General features: G+C 36.1%; 1 protein-coding gene across 6 annotated transcripts in view; it reads right to left on the minus strand.

The window, feature by feature from the left end:
• Window positions 1–21,023, minus strand: part of ALS2 (alsin Rho guanine nucleotide exchange factor ALS2) — a 93,279-nt gene that overhangs the window by 31,313 nt on the left and 40,943 nt on the right. For 5 of the 6 annotated variants that reach the window (XM_069068812.1, XM_069068811.1, XM_069068809.1 and 2 more), the window contains exons 7-15: window positions 19,708–19,804; window positions 18,280–18,357; window positions 14,806–14,982; window positions 6,663–6,834; window positions 6,119–6,299; window positions 3,805–3,870; window positions 2,119–2,281; window positions 545–676; window positions 12–140 (exon numbers count right to left, since the gene is read on the minus strand). In XM_069068812.1, coding sequence (XP_068924913.1) covers window positions 12–140; window positions 545–676; window positions 2,119–2,281; window positions 3,805–3,870; window positions 6,119–6,299; window positions 6,663–6,834; window positions 14,806–14,982; window positions 18,280–18,357; window positions 19,708–19,804 — 1,195 coding nt within the window. The remainder of the gene's footprint in view (window positions 1–11; window positions 141–544; window positions 677–2,118; window positions 2,282–3,804; window positions 3,871–6,118; window positions 6,300–6,662; window positions 6,835–14,805; window positions 14,983–18,279; window positions 18,358–19,707; window positions 19,805–21,023) is intronic. The other variant, XM_069068813.1, reaches the window with a different exon arrangement.

Genomic DNA, 21,023 nt, shown 5'->3' on the forward strand with positions numbered 1-21,023 from the left:
ATTTGGCTTACCTGGGCATGGACCAAAGAATCATTAAAGAGAATGAACCAATTCACAGAGAATCTACCAGCATGTTGTAGGGACAATGCTCGATTACTACTCTCACAGATTAGCCTACGTTCTGGCTTCCTCAAGGAATCCTGTGATTAAAATGAAAATGCAAAACAAAATGCTTCAGGAAAATTTGAAAAATATTAATAAAGCAACCTATAAACATATTCCAAAAGATGAAACAAAAAAATAGATAAAATGTGCTAATCAAATAAGTAAAATAACTGGTTAGATCTGAGAAGGATTTTAAGATTCTTGTAAAATTAGAGATCAAAGAGAAATAAAAACTTCACAGGAAACAAAAAATGTGTGAAATTAAGAAAAAAGATATTGATAGAGACATAGAGCATCTTTTGTTATGAGATTTAGGCATCCTGGAAAACATGTCATTGTAGCATCATCATCATAAACAGCAGGGGGTGGGGAGAAGAAAATTACAGCAGTAATTATGAAAATGCCTGCTGTTTGCAAGGTGTGATAGCAGGTGCTGTACCGTCATTTTCCCCGGGAAGGTCTTCCAGAAGCCCAGTGTGTATTCTGCTTCCTTCCTTTTCCTGCCGAGATGGAGAGCAAGAGTCTCATAACAAGAACTGGAATCCTGCAGTTTCTGGTACTCTGGAGATGTCTAAAGGTCAACAATTGAGAAAAAATAAATAAGAATGTGAACCAAGTCATCCACAATCTAAGCCAATAGATGCAATCTGAATACAGAATTTGCTTTAGGGAGACAATTCATACTAAAAACAATGGTTTACCCAAGAGGTTGGCTGTGTTTTAGGGAGCAACTGTCAGAAATAATAAATTCTATTATGCAGTTTTTAGTATGAAGTAGAGATGATAACCTGAGGGAAAAGGAGAAGGTGCTGTCAGGTATTTGTCAGAAAGGAAAGCAGAGTGAGATACACTGTAAAGTAAGGAGATATGGTTGAAGAACATGAGGATGGGGTAAAAACAAAAAAGAGAAAGGTGGTGGTGTGTGTTGGGGAGTATCTCCACCTCATATACTTAGTTATCTAGGTTTCTAAAATTTGATCAGGTGCCAAATAAACTTTAGAGAAACTAATTTGTTACACTGTCCAAGGTTGTAATGAATTTAAAAACTAAATGTTTTGGTTTAAGCAAAGATAGTAATTAAGACAATTTATAGGAAATAACTTCAAATAGGTGTATTAAATGAAAAGTCAGAAGCTTGTAAACAGATTTTAAATATCATTGCTCTCAGAAGCAAGCCATTTAACCTAATGAGTGGACATACTATGCAGGAAAGGTTTCCATTAACTTGAATGTCAAAATTACAACTGTGAGGCTGTCCAGGATACTATTATTTCTTATTGAATGTTAAGAGTTTGGGCAGCTCAGTCACTATTAATTGATTAGGATTTCAAAGCTGAGTTAGCAGAGGATGCAACTAGGCTCATCTCAGTATTGTAGCACTGGATGACAAAATATTTTGAGGGATAAAATAGCCAAGGCCCCAAAGAGTGGTTACAGGCTCATTCTAGGGGAGTTAGATCTTCCTGAAGTAGTGTGCAGATCCCAAGTCCTTAGAAGATCCATTGAAATCAGGCTTCTCCAGACTAGTACTAAACCACTTAGAACATGTCCACCACTGAAAGTGTTAACATTCTGCTGATTTTTATAATGATGAAAGCTGACCTAGTTGAGATTCCTCAGCACCTCTCCAGCCAGTGTTGAGATGATGTTTCAGCGTGTACCTGGGCTACACTGTGACTTGTAGTGTAGGTTTGCTGGGGATGTGCCAAAAGGACAACTGCCAGGCCTCTACAGAGAAGAGTGGAGTGAAGGACAGCATACACTCTAATATAAATACACTGCAAACACAATGTTTGCATAAAATGATGACAATTAGCACTAAGGTGAGAGACACTATGAAAAGAAATCTGCCAAGTTACCAAGAATAATTTATGTCATTACTAGGCTACATTTAGTCATGTAAAAATACATATTAACTTAGTCTAATTAGTGGCCTTGTAGAAGCAGAGTACAAATACAGAAAAGAAACTAGAATTCCAAGTCTTTAGGTATATCAAAGGAAAGAGAGCTTACCACTTCAAAACAAGTAGCAAGTTTTAGCAAAACTCGAGCATAATTATGAAGGCGTCTGATTGGCAAAAAAAACAAAGTATTTAGCACTTCCACCAATTGGAGGTTTTCATCATTCACCTCAGATAAATCTTGTAATAACTCCTGGTTTTTATTTAAGAATTCACTAAAGAGAGGGAGGGAGAGAGAGAGATTTATTCAACAAATACTTGAATGCCTACTCTGTGCATATTGTTGGTACAAGAAAATTATCTATTTTCCTTTTTTGCACCATGAAATATATAACACATTGAAGCTGGGGAAGAAAGGCAAAAGCTACAACTGACTAACCCTTGATACAATCAAGATTTTCTCAAAGAAATTTAGTTGGCAGTAATGACTGAGAGTATTTTAAGTTTGGAACTTTTTTGTAGACTTCTGAGACTGACAAGCTGTAGGAAATTATATCTCTTAAAAAGTCATTAGATACCTCTAATTTTATTTTAATAGGATTTTTTTTTGTTTGCTTTGTAAGCTGACTGGCTAAATTATATAAAACTAGATAGGATCAGAATAATTAATTTTGGTACTACTTTTTAAAATCCAGAATAATATATCATACTTTTAGCAAAGTACTAACTAAAAAAAATTAAAATATTTTAAGTAGATTTTTAAAAAACATTTTAGTTTGGTAAACCATACATATTAACAGACTTGAAAAAGAAATTCCAGAATTCATTCTTCTTAGTCTGCCTCAGAAAGTAGAGAAAATACAATTTACTGAAGAAATGACTATACTGAAATTTTAATTTCTTATGATGCTCTCTATGCCTTCTTTGACTATAAAATCTTTCCCTAGCTGTACCTCATTCTATTTTCTTCCTTTTTTAAAAAAATATTTAGATCAATTGTCCATTTGGAACTTCAATATAATATATACTGCAAGATCTAAAGCTATTTTTTGTCTACTTGCTTTTCAGTTTTTTCAAGAGGACTTGAAGTCCTTTCCTCAGTAATTCATGTTCTTGAGTTTATCAAAGACAATTAATATGGATAGAACAAGAAGGTAAAGGAAAAATACATCTGAATCCAGTAGTTCTGATAAAATTCTGATACATAGGATATGTAGGTAATTGAAAACTAAGTAGGCACTAGAAGATAAATGGTGACTGTCAACAACCATGTATAAAATGCTCCAAAAACTGAGTGCAAATTGAAGTAATTCATGTTTCACCTCATACTCAACAAGAACATGCTATTTGAAAAGAAAAGGACATTCTAAGGCCCAGGTACACAGTGGTTCAACTTAGATTATAGGCGCCATAATAACACAAATCACATGCAAGGTCAAAAAATGCCAAAAATCCTTCAAGCACAAAGATTTATTCATCTTTGAAATATTCCGTAATATTATATTTTCTTTGGAAGCAAAAGATACAATACAAAGTTTAAGTTTTAGCCAGAGGTTTAAGATTTAACATTTGTTGATCCTAACTAGAGTTAAAAAAAAAAAAGAGGCAATGTCTCAGTTGAGAAAAAAAAAATAAAAGATTATGAATCACTACATATAATTTTGGTTTATTTGTTTACCTGAGCAATTACCTGACCAAGCAAGACAGATTTTCCTGAACATTAAAAATATAAAAGCAATTTCATGTAGAAGCGTTTCTGGTTTTTAAAATAAATATTGGAAGAGATTTATTTACTTACATAGCTGGTTTGGCAAGAAGCTGGAATCCTCCCATAACCACAAAATTTGTAATAGACGTGCAATACCTTTAACAGATAAGAAAAATACACATATTATTGTTAAGATCAGAATTTTAAGAGGTCAGAAGACAGTTATTTCTCTTGGTACTTCACCAATTAAAAGTTTTTAAAATGTTATGATGCTGACATTTGTGAGTGGTGAGGTATTTGTTAGTGGTAGGGTAGGCAGGCCACTCATTTGCTACTACAGAATAATCAGACCAAAAAACCAGGTAAGGCAGGTCTGTTAACACTGAAAATTTAAACATATCTAAAAGTCATATCTAAGAGCTAGAGTTAATGTGATAATATAGTCACAATTATACGCAAACATCACTACAGTGGTGAATAGACAGTAGATTAAAATATGAGGAACTGTAACTTCTGAAATTAGGTTTTGATCTAAATATTCAGTGTTATATTTTAATTTTCCCCACTAAAATTTCTTTGGAAAGGGATAATGCTAATTAGATTCAAAAAAAGCTAGAACTTATAAATTATTTTTTATCCATACAATCTGCTGCTCGAATCCTGATTTATAAAAAACATAAAATTGAAAAGCAAGGTGAGATACAAAATAATGATAATAATAACTAGTATTTATATAGCGCTTTAAGGTTTGTGAAAGACTTTACGAATATTATCTCATTTTATTCTCACAACAACTCTGGGAGGTAGGTGCTATTATTATTTCCACTTCAGAGAGGAAGAAACTGGAGAAGACAGAGGCTCAGTGTCTTGTCCAGGGTCACAGAACTAATAAGTATCTGAGACTGGATTTGAACTCAGATCTTCCTGATTCCAGATCCATTCCTCTAGCCACTGTGCCACCTCACTGCCTCTATAAAAATAGTGGGGGCCATAAAAAAACCTCAGAATTAGTAGAAGAAAAAAGGAAAACAAATGAAACACAGAGAATAAAGAAAAAATGTCAGCTCCTTCAGTACAAGTAGAATTTCTTACAGAAAGGCAAAAAAAAATGACACAATTATGATACATTTTCATATTGCTGAATGTGTCCAGAGAACATATTATAATCTTTGGAAATATTGTAGTATGGCTTCAGTGATTTTAAAATAGAATTTTCATGTCTACGATGGGCTTAAAAAGAAAATAAGCTGATACATTTTCTATTTGGGGAGTATCTCCCCAAGTAAAAACTGATAATATACTCAATTTTAATTGTCAGTTTTGCTTAAAACAAACAAAAACCATGTGGTAACCATTATCGATTTTATTCTAAAAAAGTTTAGTATCTACCGTGTTTCCCCAATAATAAGACCTATCCCGAAAATAAGCCCTATTGAGATTGCTACTGTAGTGAAGGTGATCCCCTGCGCTACACGCTACATTACAGTACCCTCTGTATGCACCGTCCCCCCCCCCGGTGAAACGCACGCCGTGCTCTGAGCTGCATCCAATCAGAGCTGCAGCAGTGAGCGCGTCGTCCTGTTCTTTATTGAATTCATTATTGAATAAAGGTACATTTTTTTGTTCACATTTACCTGTTTATTAAAATTGCTGTCAATGTTCATTAAAATAAGCCCTCCCCTGAAAATAAGCCCTCTGGTGTTTTTCTGTCCAAAAAAAATTAATAAGACAGTGTCTTATTATCGGGGAAACACGGTATTATCAATCTAGCAAAAAGATAAATGTGTTTAATTCCCATGTAAGATGTTGATACAAATAAAGGAACAGAAAAATTTCAAGTTAAAACTGCTACATCCATTTAGAAAACATGAAAAGAGTTAAAATTTATCTGTATTCACTTGATTTATAAAAACAGAACAAAGCACACACGAAGGAATGTTGCCCAAGATGCCAGAACAGCTCCACATTTATAGTCAGTAGTTGGTCGTAAAATTGCTTTTCTTTCCAAATTAGAGTGTAATTCAGCCAATGGAACAGAATCACTCCTTTCGAAACCAGATCCATTTGCTAAGATTTATTATAATACGCACTGCATCTACATTTAGCATTCTTGGTATCATCTATAATGTCATGCTACAACACAGACTGGGGGCGGTGGTTATGCATGAACCAGTCTTCATTCTTTTTTAATCACCAAAAAAGTTTGGTCCTTATATCTCTCCCCTCTAAAGTAAACTAAATCTTACTAATGCAAAACAATAGGTGGCTTAACATGGAAACGCTGCTTTGCAATTTCTATTACCTTATGGCACTCTCCCTAATCTAGTCTCCTCTGATTAAGGAGCTGTTCTCCTTGGCAGAGTAACCTGCAGAGACTGAACATGACACGGGACTGGATACTTGCTCTGTATAACTATCCAAGAAGAGACTTGCATGCTTCAAGATGGCCAAACTCCTGGCCTCCTTGATCCCATGAAGGAAACTGCTCAGTGAGGCTCCATGCTGACCAATCAGGTAACACAGCTTGCTGAATCTACTTGCTACTTCCTGCAACAGCTGGACTGTGGTGGCAGCGCCCAAGTTTTCTGTAACAAAAACAATACAATCTACAGGGGTATATACATATATATTTTGTGCTTATCAGAAAAAGCAATTCAGGTTCAAATATTTTCATAATATTATAAATCTGTTCCCCCCAAAAAAGCTTGTCATTTAATGACCAGCAAGAATAACATATTGGTAACCAGTCCATGAATCATTTCCAACAAAAGGTTATAAAGCATTCAAATTATATATTTATAAGTTTAAATGTGGATGGTCAAGCAATATTTATAAGTAAAAACAAAGCAGAATGGGAAGAAAGAAGTAAATCAAACCTTTACTAAATTTCCTATAAAAAGTTATTTAAAGAGATGAAAACACTGAGGATTTGAGGCATTTCCACTTACCTATACCAAGGAGGGGCCTGAGAATCTGGGATTTAATATCACTTAGTTTTGAGTAGAACCGTCTTTCTGTAGTAGCCAACTCATGCAGACTTGCAATATATCCCATAATATTTTTGTCCACCAAAGCTAGGCAGCTGTCCTTCCCTGCTGTCACACTGCTTATATACCCAAGCTGAAGAAAAAAAGTAGAACAAGATTATAGGCTGAATATAATTTACTCATGGTAGGAATCATTCAAACTGCCTGTTTTGTTTCATTTTTGTCCCGACCTGCCATTTTACTGGTATTGTGATTTTACTAGCATTTTACTGGTATTAATAATTCCCTGTGAGGAAACTCTCTTCACCTGCACATAAAGTCTTAGAAAATCACATGAATCATTAAGAGGCTAAGTGACTGGCCCAGAGTAATAGCCAGTGTGTGTCAGAGACATGACTTGAAATCAGGTCTTCCGGCTCTAGGCCAGTCTCTTGAGTCACAATAATCACAGGACCACCTCATAGACTATATCTAGAGACAACATAAAATTAGGTACAGTGACATTATTTTGAGAGATATCTCAGGATCCTTTCTCCTGCATGGGAGTGAAACTGGAGGAAATTTGTAAAGACACCCAGCTATATGTATGGCAAAATATAAATGGGCCACAGCAGGGGTTTACAAACTTTCTGTTGTTGTTGTTCAGTGTAAAGTCTTTATCATGAAGAATCACACCACACCTGAACGTTTAAGTTGACAGCACTGTAGGGGAAGCAGGAAAGGATTCCTGAGCATAGTTTCCCTTCAATGAGAGCACTTCTTTCTTGAAAAGAAATAAAAATATAACTCCCTCCTACTTTAAGTAGTACTAAAGTAAAAGCAGTTACCCTGAGTACTCAAAGAGAAATCTAGGATTATTTTAAAGAGGACTGAAGTTTGAGTCCTAGCTCTCTACTTAGTCATCATGTGCCTGAAGTCACCTCACCCCTCTGGGCCTCATTTCCTCATTTGCAAAATGAGGAATGTGGATGAGATCTCTTAGATTCCTCTATCTCTGTCTACTTCCCGGGATACTGCAACCTATAAGCTATGGTTTTTATAGTGAACCTAAAACTCAGCTATAGGTTTTCTTGTATATGTTAGGTTGGGTAGGCCAGCACTCTGATTTAGGGATCAGAAACCTCTTTGGTCATCAGTGCCCTTAGCGGTATTACACTATGGTTATAGCTATCACTGGATGGTACAAGACAATACCCCAAGAAAATATGTAACAAGGTCTCTTAGGCTATCTTTGGGGACAAGGTGCAGAGATGTGGGTGGGAAAGCATTTGGAACTAGTTGAATAAACAGAAATGAAAAGTCATATAAGACTCACTGTCAACTAGGAAAAGTCCCTAGTGGAGTATGATAGGAATCTATCCTTGGTCCTGTTCAACATTGTTATCAATAACTTGGATAAAGGCATGGATAGCATGCTCATCAAATCTGTGGATTACAAACCTGGGAGAAGATCCAAAAAGATCTCGAAAGATCAGAAAAATGGGCTACATCCAGTAAGATTCAAATTTAATAGTAACAAATGTACATTCCTAAACTTGCATTTTAAAAAACCTACCTTCACAAGATATAAGGGGTGTGTTTAGACAACAATTACTATGCAAAAGTTTTAGAAGTTATATTCTTTGGTCCAGCTATACCATTACTAGGCATATATTCCCAAAGAGGTCAAAGACAGAAAGGAAAGTTCTCCTATATAAAAAAAATATTAATAGGATTTATTCACTTAATAAACATTTATTAAATGCTTCCTATGTGCTAGGGTCTGTGCTAAGTGCTGGAGATACAAAGTGATACAAAAAAACAGTCTTTGCTCTCAAGGAGCTTACAATCTAACAGGGTGACAACAACCAAACCACTTTGTACAAAAAAGCTATATACAGTGTAAACAGGAAATAATGAAGAGAGTGAAGGCACTCTCTTCTAGAATTAAGAAGGGGTTGAAAGGCTTCCTGCAGAAGACAGGCTATCCTTTGGGATTTGAAAGAAGCCAATTGGCAGGTGTGAAGTGGGGGAGTATTTCAGGCATGAGGAATGGACAGAGAAAGCAGATGAAGTGTTTTGTTTGTGGAAGAGCAAGGAGGCCAATGTCACTGCATCAGAGTAGGGGCAAGGAGATCTGAAAGAAGATCGAAAAGTTAAGAAGAAGCTAGGTTATGAAGGGCTACGAATGCCACACAGAGTATTTTGTATTTGCTCTTGGAGGTGATAGGGAGCCAATGAAGTTTACTGGGTGGTGGTGGGGGTACTTTTGGAAAATCACTTTGGTGGATGAAAAAAGGTGGATTGGAGTGGGGACAGACTTGAGGCAAGTGGACCTACCAGCAGGCTACTGCAATAGCTCAGGCATGAGGTGATAAAGGCCTGCACCAGAGTGGTGGCAGGGTGAGAAGAGAGAAGGAGGCTACAGAAGGGGTACTACAGAAGTGAACCTGACAGATCCTGGTAACAGACAGGATATGGAAGGTGACAAATAAGAAGAAGCTGAAGATGAAGCCTATGCTGGGAGCCTGAGGGCCTGGAACAATGGTGCTGACCTTGACAGTAAAGGAGAAGTAAGGGTTGGGGGGGAGTGTCTTGGGGGAAAGATAAGAAGTTCACTTTTGGATATGCTGAATTTAAGGAATCTATTGGTCATCTAGTTTGAAAAGTCTGAAAGGAAGATGGAGATGAGTCTGAAGGCCAGTAGAGAGTTAGGAAAGGTAGATTCTAGAATCATTAGTATATAGATGGTAATTAGGAGGTGATGAGATCACCAAGTGACATAACATACAAGGAGACAAGAAGAGGGCCTAGGACTAGGACAAAACTCTGAGGGACACTTACAATTAAAGGGCGTGACCTGTATGCGGATCTAGCAAAGGAGACAGAAAGAGCAGTCTGAAAGGGAAGAGGAGAACACATGTGTGTACAGAGCTCATGTAGGGCTCAGTCCCCTGCGCAGGCCTCCCAAGCCCTTGCCTAGTACAGCAGCACAGTGTTCTCCCATAGGGGCTGAGAATGCAGACTCATACCCTACAGCTGCCACCTAGGTCAACAGTACCACCCTGCCCAGAGCAGAATGCTGAAGGAAAAACTAGGCAAAAAATAGAAAGAGCTATTATGAGGCCAGGGATACCCAAAACACCAATTCAAAAGATAAAAACTTTAAAACAACTATAAGCAAAGTTTAAAATAAAAACATAGCTTGCCCATAAGACCAATTAGAATTCCTTAAAAAAAATATAGAAAAAAAAGTTTAATATTATATTATAATGAAATTATAGTAATAAGAGAGAAGAACTGGAAAAGAAATGAGTGCAATGAAGGAGACTTGTAAAGTGCCAAAAGACTTTGGTACAAGATGTATAAGGCCTCACCCAATTAACAGACTCTGAAAATGAGAATGAACCAAATATAGTTAAACACTCCATGAGGTAACAAGAAATATTAGTCAGAAAATTGAAAAAATAGAAGATAATATAAGGCATTTATCACATATAAAAAATAACTGGCTTGGAAAACAGATCAAGCAGCCCAATTAAAAGATGACTCTGAAAAACTTTGGAGCTTCAGAACCCACAAAATGACAGAGAAGATAACCTCCCGCTGAGGACAGCCTGGCAGGCCAACAGGAAGCAGCCAGCGCAGCGCTCTGGGAACCGACCCCAGCCCCGAGGAACACGGAGGTTTTAGCCCCAGGGTGGCCTGACCAGACACTAGCTGGAGGGACTTCAGATCACTGGTAGCTGTGGCGGTTTCCAGAATTATCAACCCATAGATGCTAAGGACAAAGTAAGAGATCAGTGCAGTGTGGTCTTTGGGATCTGGTAGTTTGGGAGTGCAGTCGGCCTTTATCCCCTGAAGAGACAAGCCAATGAGGCACCCCAGTCGTGCAGCCACTGCCACATGGCAGCTTTAGTGCCTGGCCTGCAGAGTGTAGGGGGACCACGTGACCAGTCTGAGGGGTAATAACTCTTTCTTTAACATGCTTGGATCTGGACTGCAGTCTAGGGTAGAGGTCCTGAAGTGTGTGACCAGTTTGCCAGAGTGTGTGGAGGCTTCAGAGGCACCCAACTAATACCTTTGGCAGCTGAGAAAACCCCAGCAATTGGGACGAAGCTCCCCTGTCTGGTAGCAGAGTCCTACTGTGGCAAAAAGCCCAAAAGTCAAGTAATTGAATGGCAACATGAGCAGGCAAAGGAAGCAAACGAAGAAGAGCAATCCAACTTTACACTCCTACTTTGGGGACAAAAAGGATCAAAGCATGGAACAGGAGGAAGGCAGCAAAGTCAGAGCTCCTGTACCAAAAGCTTCCAAGAAAAATATGAGCTGGTTATAAGCCATAGAGGAGCTTAAAAAGGACTTTGAAAACCAAATAAGAGAAGTGGACAAAAAATGGTAAAGAGAAATGAGAATGATGCAAGAAAATTATGAAATGAGAGTCAACAACCTGACTGAAGATAATAACACCTTAAAAAATAGACTAACTCAAATGGCAAAAGAGACTCAAAAAGGCAACGAGGAGAAAAATGCCTTAAAAAGCTGAATTTACCAGATGAAAAAAAAATCTGAAAAGCTCACTGAGGAGAATCATTCCTTCAGAATTAAACTGGAGCAAATGGAAGCTAGTCACTTTATGAGAAATCAAGATGCTATCAAACAGATCCAAACAAATGAAAAAATAAAAGTCAATGTGAAATATCTCACTGGGAAAACCAATGACCTGGAAAATTAATCCAGGAAAGACAATTTAAAAATTACTGGACTACCTGAAAGCCATGATCAAAAAAAGAACCTAGAAATCATCCTCCAAGAAATTCTCAAGGAAAATTGGCCTGAAATTTTAGAACCAGAGGACAAAATAGAGGTTGAAAGAACCCACTGATCACTTTCTGAAAAAGATCCCCAAAAGAAAACTCCTAGGAATATTATAGCCAGGTTCTGGAATTCCCAGATCAAGGAGAAAATATTACAAGCAGCCAAGAAGAAACAATTTGAATACTGTGGAAACACAATCAGGATAACACAGGATCTGGCAGCTTCTACACTGAGGGATCGAAGGGCTTGGAATATGATATTCCGGAGGGCAAAGGAGCTGGAATTAAAACCAAGAGTCAGTCACCTACCCAGCAAAACTGAGTATCATGTTTCAGGGGAAAATACGGTCATTCAGTGGAATAGAGGACTTTCAAGCATTCTTGATGAAAAAACCAGAGTTGAATAGAAAATCTGACATTCAGATACAAGAAGCAAGAGAAGTATGAGAAGGTAAACAGGGAAAAGAAATCATAAGGAACTTATCAAAGTTTAACTATTTACATTCCTACATGGAAAAATGATAATTGTAACTGATGAAACTTTTCTCAGTATGAGAATAATTGAAGGGAATAGAAATATGCATATATATATACACACACGCATACATATATATCTATATAGGAGGGTATATGGGCATATGAATACATATGTGAATGTATGCATATATGTTTACAGGTATACATAGATAGAGGGCACAGGACCAATTTAACGGGAAGGGATGAAACTTAAAAGGTGAAATTAAGAGGTGAGAGAGGAATATAATGAGAGGAGATGAGGAGAGACAGAATGGGGTAAACTATCTCACATAGAAGAGGCAAGGGAAAATGGTTACGATGGAGGAGAAGTACAGGAAGGCAAAAGGGAATGGGTCAACCTTATTCTCACTGATTTGGCTTAGGGAGGGAATGACATACATACTACATAAGGGTATCTCACCCTACAGGAGAGTAGGGGGGAAGGGGATGAGAGGGGGCATGATGGAAGGGAGGGCAGGCTGGGGGAAAGGGAAGTTGGAAACACCCACTTCTGAAAAGGGACAGGACCAAAGTAGAGAATAGAACAAGTGGGAGGTGGGATAGGAGGGAGGGAAATATAGTCAGTCTTTCACAATATATCTACTATGGTAATGTTTTCCATAGCTACACATGTACAACCTATAGTGAATTGCTTATCTTCCCAGTAAGGGTGGGTGACAAGGGAGGAAGGGAATAAATCTGGAATTCAAAGTTTTACAATCAAATGTTTAAAATACATACATACATACATACATATATATATATATACTATCATCAATATTGTTTTACATGTAATTGGAAAATAAGATATACAGGCACTGGGGCATAGAGATCCACCATGCCCTACTGGAAAGTATAAGGGAGTATAGGAGAAGATATGGGAGAGAGCAGACTGGAGGAGGGGATATCCTGTGGGATCGCTATTTTGGGGTGGTGGTGAAGTGAAAAAAAAGGGAGAAAATTTATAACTCAAAATTTTGCGGAAATGGATGATGTAAGCTAGAAGTTAATAAAGCATTTGATTAAAAAAAAGAAAACAGATCAAGTAAAGCCAATTTAAGAATTGTTCCACTACCTGAGGTTGACCAAAAAAGAGCTTGAACATCACAATTCAAAATATCATGAAAGAAATTACCCATATGTCTAAGAACCAGAGGGCAAAGTAAAACTACAAAGAACCCACCAGTCACTTCTTGAAGAAAACCCTAAGAAATAAGTTCTCAGGAATGTCATGGCCAAAATCTAGGGTTTTCAAAGGAAAAATACTGCAAACAGCCAGACAGAAAGATTTCAAATTCTTAGGAACCACAATGAGGATCACATAAAATTTAGCATCTACTACTATAAAGGAGTAAACAGCATGAAATATGGTATTTTAAAAGAAAAAAAGATATAGGCTTATGACCAAGCAAAACTAAGTATAATCCTACAAGGGAAAAAATGGATCTTTAATGAAAAAAGAGAGCTTCTAAGTATTCCTGATGAAATGATCAGAGCTTAGCAGAAACTACAAAATGCAAACAAGATAGTAAAGAGAAACATAAAAAGGTAAATACAAGTGAGCAACTGTAAAAAGACTTTTATAAGGATGAAGTATTTGTAATGGGGGTAAGAGATGATACAAATGCTCCCTAAGAAACAGCAGAGTGCCATAGAGGGAGTCATATAAGATGGATGGCCTAGGAGTACTTTTGTCATGTTACAATGATCTTAAAAGAAAAAAGCAAAGTGTGTTGGAAAGAGAAGCTTATACTAGGGAAGAAACGGAAAGGAATTCAGGGTGATTTATTTTCTCACGTAATTGGGGGGCACAAAAGTCTATCAAATGAACCTAATTTTGAACTGATGCAGGGTAAAGTGAGCAGAACCAGAATAATTGATACTATAAAAACCTGCAAAAACGATTTTTAAAGGCTTAAGAACTTAGCCATTATTCTAGAGGACCAATGAGAAGGTGAGAAGGAAAGAATATAGATGCTTGTTAATTTTTTTAAAAATAGATATCCCTAAGGGGCAGGATCTGTTTCACTTTTGTCTTTGTGTTCTCCATGGCTAGCACAATGATGGGCACACAGCAGATACTTAACAAACTGATGAGTTTCTTCATTGCTCCAATTTAATTTTGAGAAGACTGGTATTAGCAGGAAAGAGGAACATGAAAAAATTAACTGAGGGAATATATTACTTAAAGAAGAAATGCGAAAGCAAAGAAATTTGAAACTAAACAGAAACAGATAATAAATAAAAGAATGGGGGGAGGGGAGAGGATGAATGTAAACAGTGAGAAAAAAAGTCGGTATCAATGTTTCATCAAGTCTTGTTATCAGAGTACTTCACACACTGCTGCTTTGATGATCCTACCCTTGACCAAATGCCACCCAATTATGTGAGAAAATAAATCCCACTGAATTCCTTCATATATTCTAATTCTAGTAGAACATATCCTTCTCTGAGAGTTCCAAGGAAACAATGAAAGATTTTTTTCTTGATCATTGAAACTAACCTACCATGAGACTATTCCTAAAACACACATACACACGAGCACGCGCACAACCACACACACACACACACACACACAGAGTTCAAATTCAGCCTCAGCTGTTGTTGTGACCCTGGATAAGTCACTTAACCCTATTTGCCTCATTTTCCTCATCTATAAAATGAGCTAGAGCAGGAAAGAGCAAACTACTTTGCCAAGAAAACCCCAAATGCTAGTCACAAATATTGGACAAGACTGAAATGACCGAACGACAACAATTATTACTATTATTGCTATTCCAAGATGTACTTACCTTACTACAGGATACTAGCAGTGTTGCAGTCTTAGTACAAGTACTAAGACTATCACTTTCTACACGTTGTTGCCGGCCACTGTAATACAATCCAGGCTGGAAATCATCTGTGTCTACTAAAAAAAGCGAATAATCCTGCCCAGCAGCTATACTCCAGATTCCATTTTCATTGCATATCTACAATTAGAGGATTATTTTCAGTTTCAGATAAACATCAGCTAGAAGTTCTGTATCAGATCAAATCAGGAAACCACCTCTATGGTATACTGCTTCCACCAAAAGCAAAAATACTCACTACTTTCCAAGGATGGAGATCTCTAACAATGCATTTAGCCAAACATAGGACAAAAAAAAATCCTTTAAATTGGGTTTGGGCTGCAAAAAGAAGGAATCCCTTTGATAGTTCTTTTATTTACCATATATTAAAGTAGAACTTTTATTACAATCTGAAGCACCAGAATTTAAGGAGTTTTAGCATAGCTTTCTTATACGAGAAGCCCTAGCCCTGGCTTTGTTCCAAGGTAAAGTACTTTTTGAACCCTGCTAACCCCTATGTGACAGGGCACACTGGCTTACCCTTTTCTGACCACACTAGACATAAAACCAGATCAAGGAAGAGAGTGCCTTTGATTTAGAAGCAATGGTCCTAACTCCTTTATGTTGCTTTTTGTCTTCATATGCCGAGAGCTTAGTATATATATAGTAAGTTTTAAATAAAGGTCTGTTGATTATCTGAACCAACCCACTGGTGTTCAACCTCAGGAATAGTTCTTCTAGCCTGCTTGTGAACCATCATTTAGTCTGGTCTGGCTGTGCTGACCTGTGATGAAGTTAAGCCTGTTGGCAACCTACTCTACACCTGACTCCTCTCCTATTGAATAAACTGGACTTTGGACTCAGCTCCATCCTCTGGAATCATGGTACTTTAATAACCTTCCCTACAGTGGCTGACCACCTGGCTATGATTTCTTGCCAGCACAGGACCTTAATATCTGCCAGATCCCTTGGAGTCTGGCTTATATCATTATATTTTTAGTCCTGTCTTTTTCTGACGCGACCCAATTGTTAGCGCCTAACACCTGACATGACTTCATTTCAATTTCTGGTTCCTGGAATCACTATGTGTTAATTTTATATGGAATGAAACAAAATTATAATAGGCATTTTCTTATTTTTAAAGTCAATTCAATCTAATCCTCCTTCCTTCCAAAACTTTGCTCCAAAAAACCTTGTTCACAAACCAATTAAACTTTAAACTCCTTCCTACACCAGATCCACCCCACTGCCATCTCTACCTCTCTCCTCTGACCAAAATAAATTAAAACATTTCAATGCTATGTTTAAGATATCAAAGACCATGATACTGTACTTTATGAATATTGTTAAAAGACTAATTATTTCTTTTTCTTTCAAGACTAGCCACACCCAGAGTATTTATCATCTAGTGGCTAGCTTCCTGGTCCTAAGTTTGTTCAAACCTAGCTAGGCTGGTTCTCATAAAAATATACAGTGAAAAATGTGTTCCCTCTCGTGGTTTCCCTGGCACTGGAGATCTTTAATTTTAGGCTAGATGGCTACTTGTAAGGTATATTGTGAGGGACATTCACACTTCAGGTAGGAGTTGGACTAGAAAACCCCTTACGACCAGTTCTAGTTCTATGATTCTAACTCTAAAATGTCAAGTAATTAAGTGATTAGAAAAGAAATAGTTTCTAAAAAATGGTTTGGTTGGGGGGGTGGGGGGAGACACTACAAATGATGGTCACAAAGAATTGGACATGACTAATTTTCTACTTGCCCAAACAAATGACAAATATGCCATAAGAAATATTTGCTAAATTCTGAATTGTGACAGATTACAATTATAAATTAAGTTAAATAAACAGATTAAATAACTATTATAGAGTAAATGCATTCAATAAATGTATTTAAGATCAATTAACTGCATTATTACTCTCTAATTGTTTCCTATAAGTATTATTTACTGTGTGAGATCACGAATCTCTTGAACACAAAAACCATGGCATAGACTTCAGTTCAGGATAAAGCAGATCAAATACCTATGAAAAATGAATTATGGGGATGATGGCAAAATTATCTGTAATAACATTTGAATAATTTTTCAAAAATCAAAGCAACCATTTTTTCCCCAACTTCTCTATACTTTAAGGATTCTCAAAGGAACTAAAGACTGAATGCACCTCAGAGTAAGTGCCATATATTTCTACTAAAACCCTTCATGCAACTAACTGCAGTCAAAAAAATCACTTCTCATTTTCAGAAAAAAGAAAAAGTCCCTAAGAAGATAAGTATATGTATGAAGGGCCAAATTTAAGTGGATTTTTAAAAAATATAAATTCCTTGTAAGTTTATAGTAAGCTATGGATTTTGGCTTTCATTTAGCAAAACTCAGAGAAATACATAGTGGTTGGCACATAGCAGGCTCTTAATAAATATTTCGTGAATGACCAAAAAATTGAGGTTATGAAGTTGTAAAAATTAATTTTTCATCTTCAGTTTAAGAAAAAGATAAAGGAAATATGAAAAAAAAAGACAGCAGCATAGGTTAAAGAAGGCTGAAGATATAAATCACACAGTCTAAAAAAAAGCAACATTAAATATGAAAAACTGACCAATTCTTTTATATGTACAGAAAAATGTGTAGATCACATTCATAGTATGTGACTTGGTTATCTATAATTATTAAATTAACCAACATAATCTACATACTATGGCTTAGGATTCTAGAAATGTTATTTTTGTAAAAAAGCAGCTAAAAAGTTCTCAAGACTGGTCTGATAACTCTGGAGAACAATCTATAACTATTCCCAAATGACTATCAAACTGCATACATCTTTTGATCCAGCAATACCACTACCAGGTCTGTATTTCAAATAGATCAAAGAAAAAAGGAAAAGAACCCATATGTACAAAAATATTTATAGCAACTTTTTTTTGTGGTAACAAAGAATTAGAATACGAGGGGATACCAATCAACTGTGGAATGGCTGAACAAGCTGTGGTATATGATAATAATGGAATACTATTGTGCTAAAAGAAATGACAAAAGGGACAGTTTCAGAAAAACCTGGGAAGACTTACATGATTTGTTGCAATGTGAAGTGAACAGAAACAGGAGAACACTGTACACAATAACAGCAATACTATAATGATGATCAACTGTGAAAGATGTAGCTACTCTTGATTAATACAATGATCTACAACGAATCCAAAGGACTCATGAGAAAAATGCTATCCACCTCCAAAGAGAGAACTGATGAACTGAGTGCATAGTGAAGCATATTTTCTTTTTCTTGTTTTTTTCTTCATGGAACATGACTAATGGAAATATGCTTTGTATGACTTCATATGTATAATGGTTAACGTATTTCTTTGAGTGGGGGGGGAAGAGAATTTGGAATTAAAAAGAAAAAAATTAAAAAGAAAAGAAATTCTCAAAGATATTAAAAGTACCTTTGCAAGACGAGGAACTGTGGTTGGAGAATCTGAATGACCAAGTTGGCCAAAAGCATTACTACCCCATGAGTAAACCTGTCAGATAATGATAACAAAGTTAATAATTTGAATCAGGTTTAATACAATACATTTCATTTATGGAAATAATTAACGTGTACAAATAAGGCTGCTTAGGCAGATTATACTGCTATTTCCATCTCTAGAACAGTGATTCTGAACTTATTTTTTGTCATGAACCCCTTTGGCATTCTGATGAAGACTAGGGACCCCTCAGCAGAATAATTATTTTTAATAATGGAAGGAAATGTTAAATTTCAGTTACAGGTTAGTGAAAATAAAGATGTAATTTCTTTTCTCATAGAAGTCTATGGACTTTCTGAAATATAAGACAGGGGTTCATGTGCCTAGGTTACAAATCCTCTACATTAGGATATAAAATAACAGCTCATGTTAATATAGTACTTGAAAGTTTATATAGCACTATTCTGATGCAACCATGTGAGGCAGTAGTGATTATAGTATAATTATTCACATTTTACAGGTGAAGAAATTGAGGATAAAAGGGATGAAATCTCACCCAGCATATACCAGAGCCATACTTTGTTTGGACCAAGGACTTCTGCCAAAGTCCGGGGCTCTTCCTGCTATGTCATGCTGCTTTATAGAAATACTTCAAATATATCAGTTTTTAAAATTAGGCAAGCAAAATACTGTTTGCACTTCAACTCTCCAAAATGAAAAAGAGTAAAGAAATAAAAAAAAGTTTTCCATAAAAGGTAAAATAGAATACACTAATTTGAGAAAAGTAGAGAAGGCTGAAGGCTAACTTGAAAGTCTCTAATATGAACATTTCACTATAGGAATGACAAGCACCATTTTTATGTTCACCAAGAGCAAAAGAAGGGGAGATAATGGTAGAAGAAATTTAGATTAAAGCTCTAAGGGAATGATTTATTTAAAGGGTGTCGAGTTTGTTTGTAGCCTACTAAAGAAGAAAATGGTCTGGTGGGCAATATGAATAGTTTAAAGACTAAATTAAACAACTATTTTTCTAAGTTTGGTCAGGTTACTGGCAAAACCCACAAGCTCTTTTCTTCTAAACAATGGTTTAGGTACAGATATGGATATGGTATGATTCTATAACAAAGACTTTAGAAAATTATTTTTAGTTTCTTAATTAAGGGTTCCCTTCCTTTCCTAATTCTCTAAACAAAAATTCTCAAATGACTAACATAAGTTCATAAGTATTCCCAAAAAGCTGTGGACATATTTCTACTTCTTTCTGGAGAACATATGGACAGCCTCATACATAGCCAACTTTTCTGGGAAATAAAGGAAACATGCTAAAGCCCTATAGATTTTCTATGTCAATGGTTCAAATCTAATCCTTCAAATGAAATTAGCATGTAATAATTCTTCTCATACCTGGGATTTAGCAGTGAGAGCAAGGGAATGATGACCACCAGCTGCCAGTTGAATTACTTCTTTACCATCTAGACATTTTACACATAATGGTTGAAGCCTAGAAAACCACAAAAAAACACAATTTTAAGGGTTACATTAAGGAACAAAATGAAAAGCAGAGTGCTGGCCTACCTCAAATACCAGAATAACTGTTTGAGAAAAGAGACTATTTAAAAATAATACTGAAGGGTTAAACAGCTAAAGTACTAAATATTTTCTCAAATCCATCAAGTAATGTTATAAGGTTTTCAGTGAAATTATTAACTTTGTATTTGGTTACTCAGCAGGTAAAACTAATACTTGTAATTTAAAACAAGACAATTCAAACTAAACACACACTCATTATAAAAAAGAGATGCAAATTGGGGAAAAGAGGAGGGTTGGGGCATGTAAAAAGTTTCTCTTATTCTTTAGGGCTTACAGACAAGATCTAGTCATTTTGGATTTTGATCCCCCTATCCATAAACTTCATGAAACACCCAATCTATTTTCTATTTTAATATGAGTTTAGGTACTTATCTTTAAGCTAAAAAAAAAAAAAGGTAAATAAAATCAATATAGCTAATACACAAAGGGAAACTGACAATTGGGGAAAAAACACTTTGTAGGAAATATTTGATAAGGATTTGATAATACAAACATGGAGATTACCATAAAGTACAGAAATCAGGACAAAAAGGAAAGTTAGAATAAAGGTATAGAATGCTACACAGGTTGTCAAACACAGCAGATGTGCCAGTTGATTTTGCTTATTTTTTTTTAGTTAATATCGGATAGAAAGAAAAGCTTGCTGGATAGAGCAGTGGTTCCTATTAAGTGGGTCACAATGATGGGCCAAAAGGTTCATGCTAAAAATTTCTAATGGCACTTTAAGCAATAAATAAACCCCAAGGGGTTGGTTCACAACACATTTTTTTGTTGCTGTTGAAAAAGGTTCAAGAGACAAAATACATTGAAACTACTGTAGCAGAGGAAGTTGGAAGGATGCATTCAGAATGAACGTGATATGAAAACAAAAATCATCAATAAAATTTCTGTTAACGGGCAAATTTCCCTATTGAAAGAAACTGCATAATTAATGTCTTTAGTTATATCATTAACAAACAACTTTGCAGGTATCAGCTTTTTGGGGGTAGAAATTTCAACCACTCAAGATTACCAAAAGACATAGCATCTTCAACTAAGCACTCCTATGTACAAATATGAATAGCATCAAGATAAAAAAAAAAAAAGAAAAGCCTACACAAGGACATGGAATCCTTTTCTGTTAGAAATAT

This window comes from Petaurus breviceps, unplaced genomic scaffold (genome assembly GCF_028583685.1).
Source record: "Petaurus breviceps papuanus isolate PSGF00001 unplaced genomic scaffold, PetGlider_PUasm1.0 90769, whole genome shotgun sequence".
NCBI lineage: Eukaryota > Metazoa > Chordata > Mammalia > Diprotodontia > Petauridae > Petaurus > Petaurus breviceps.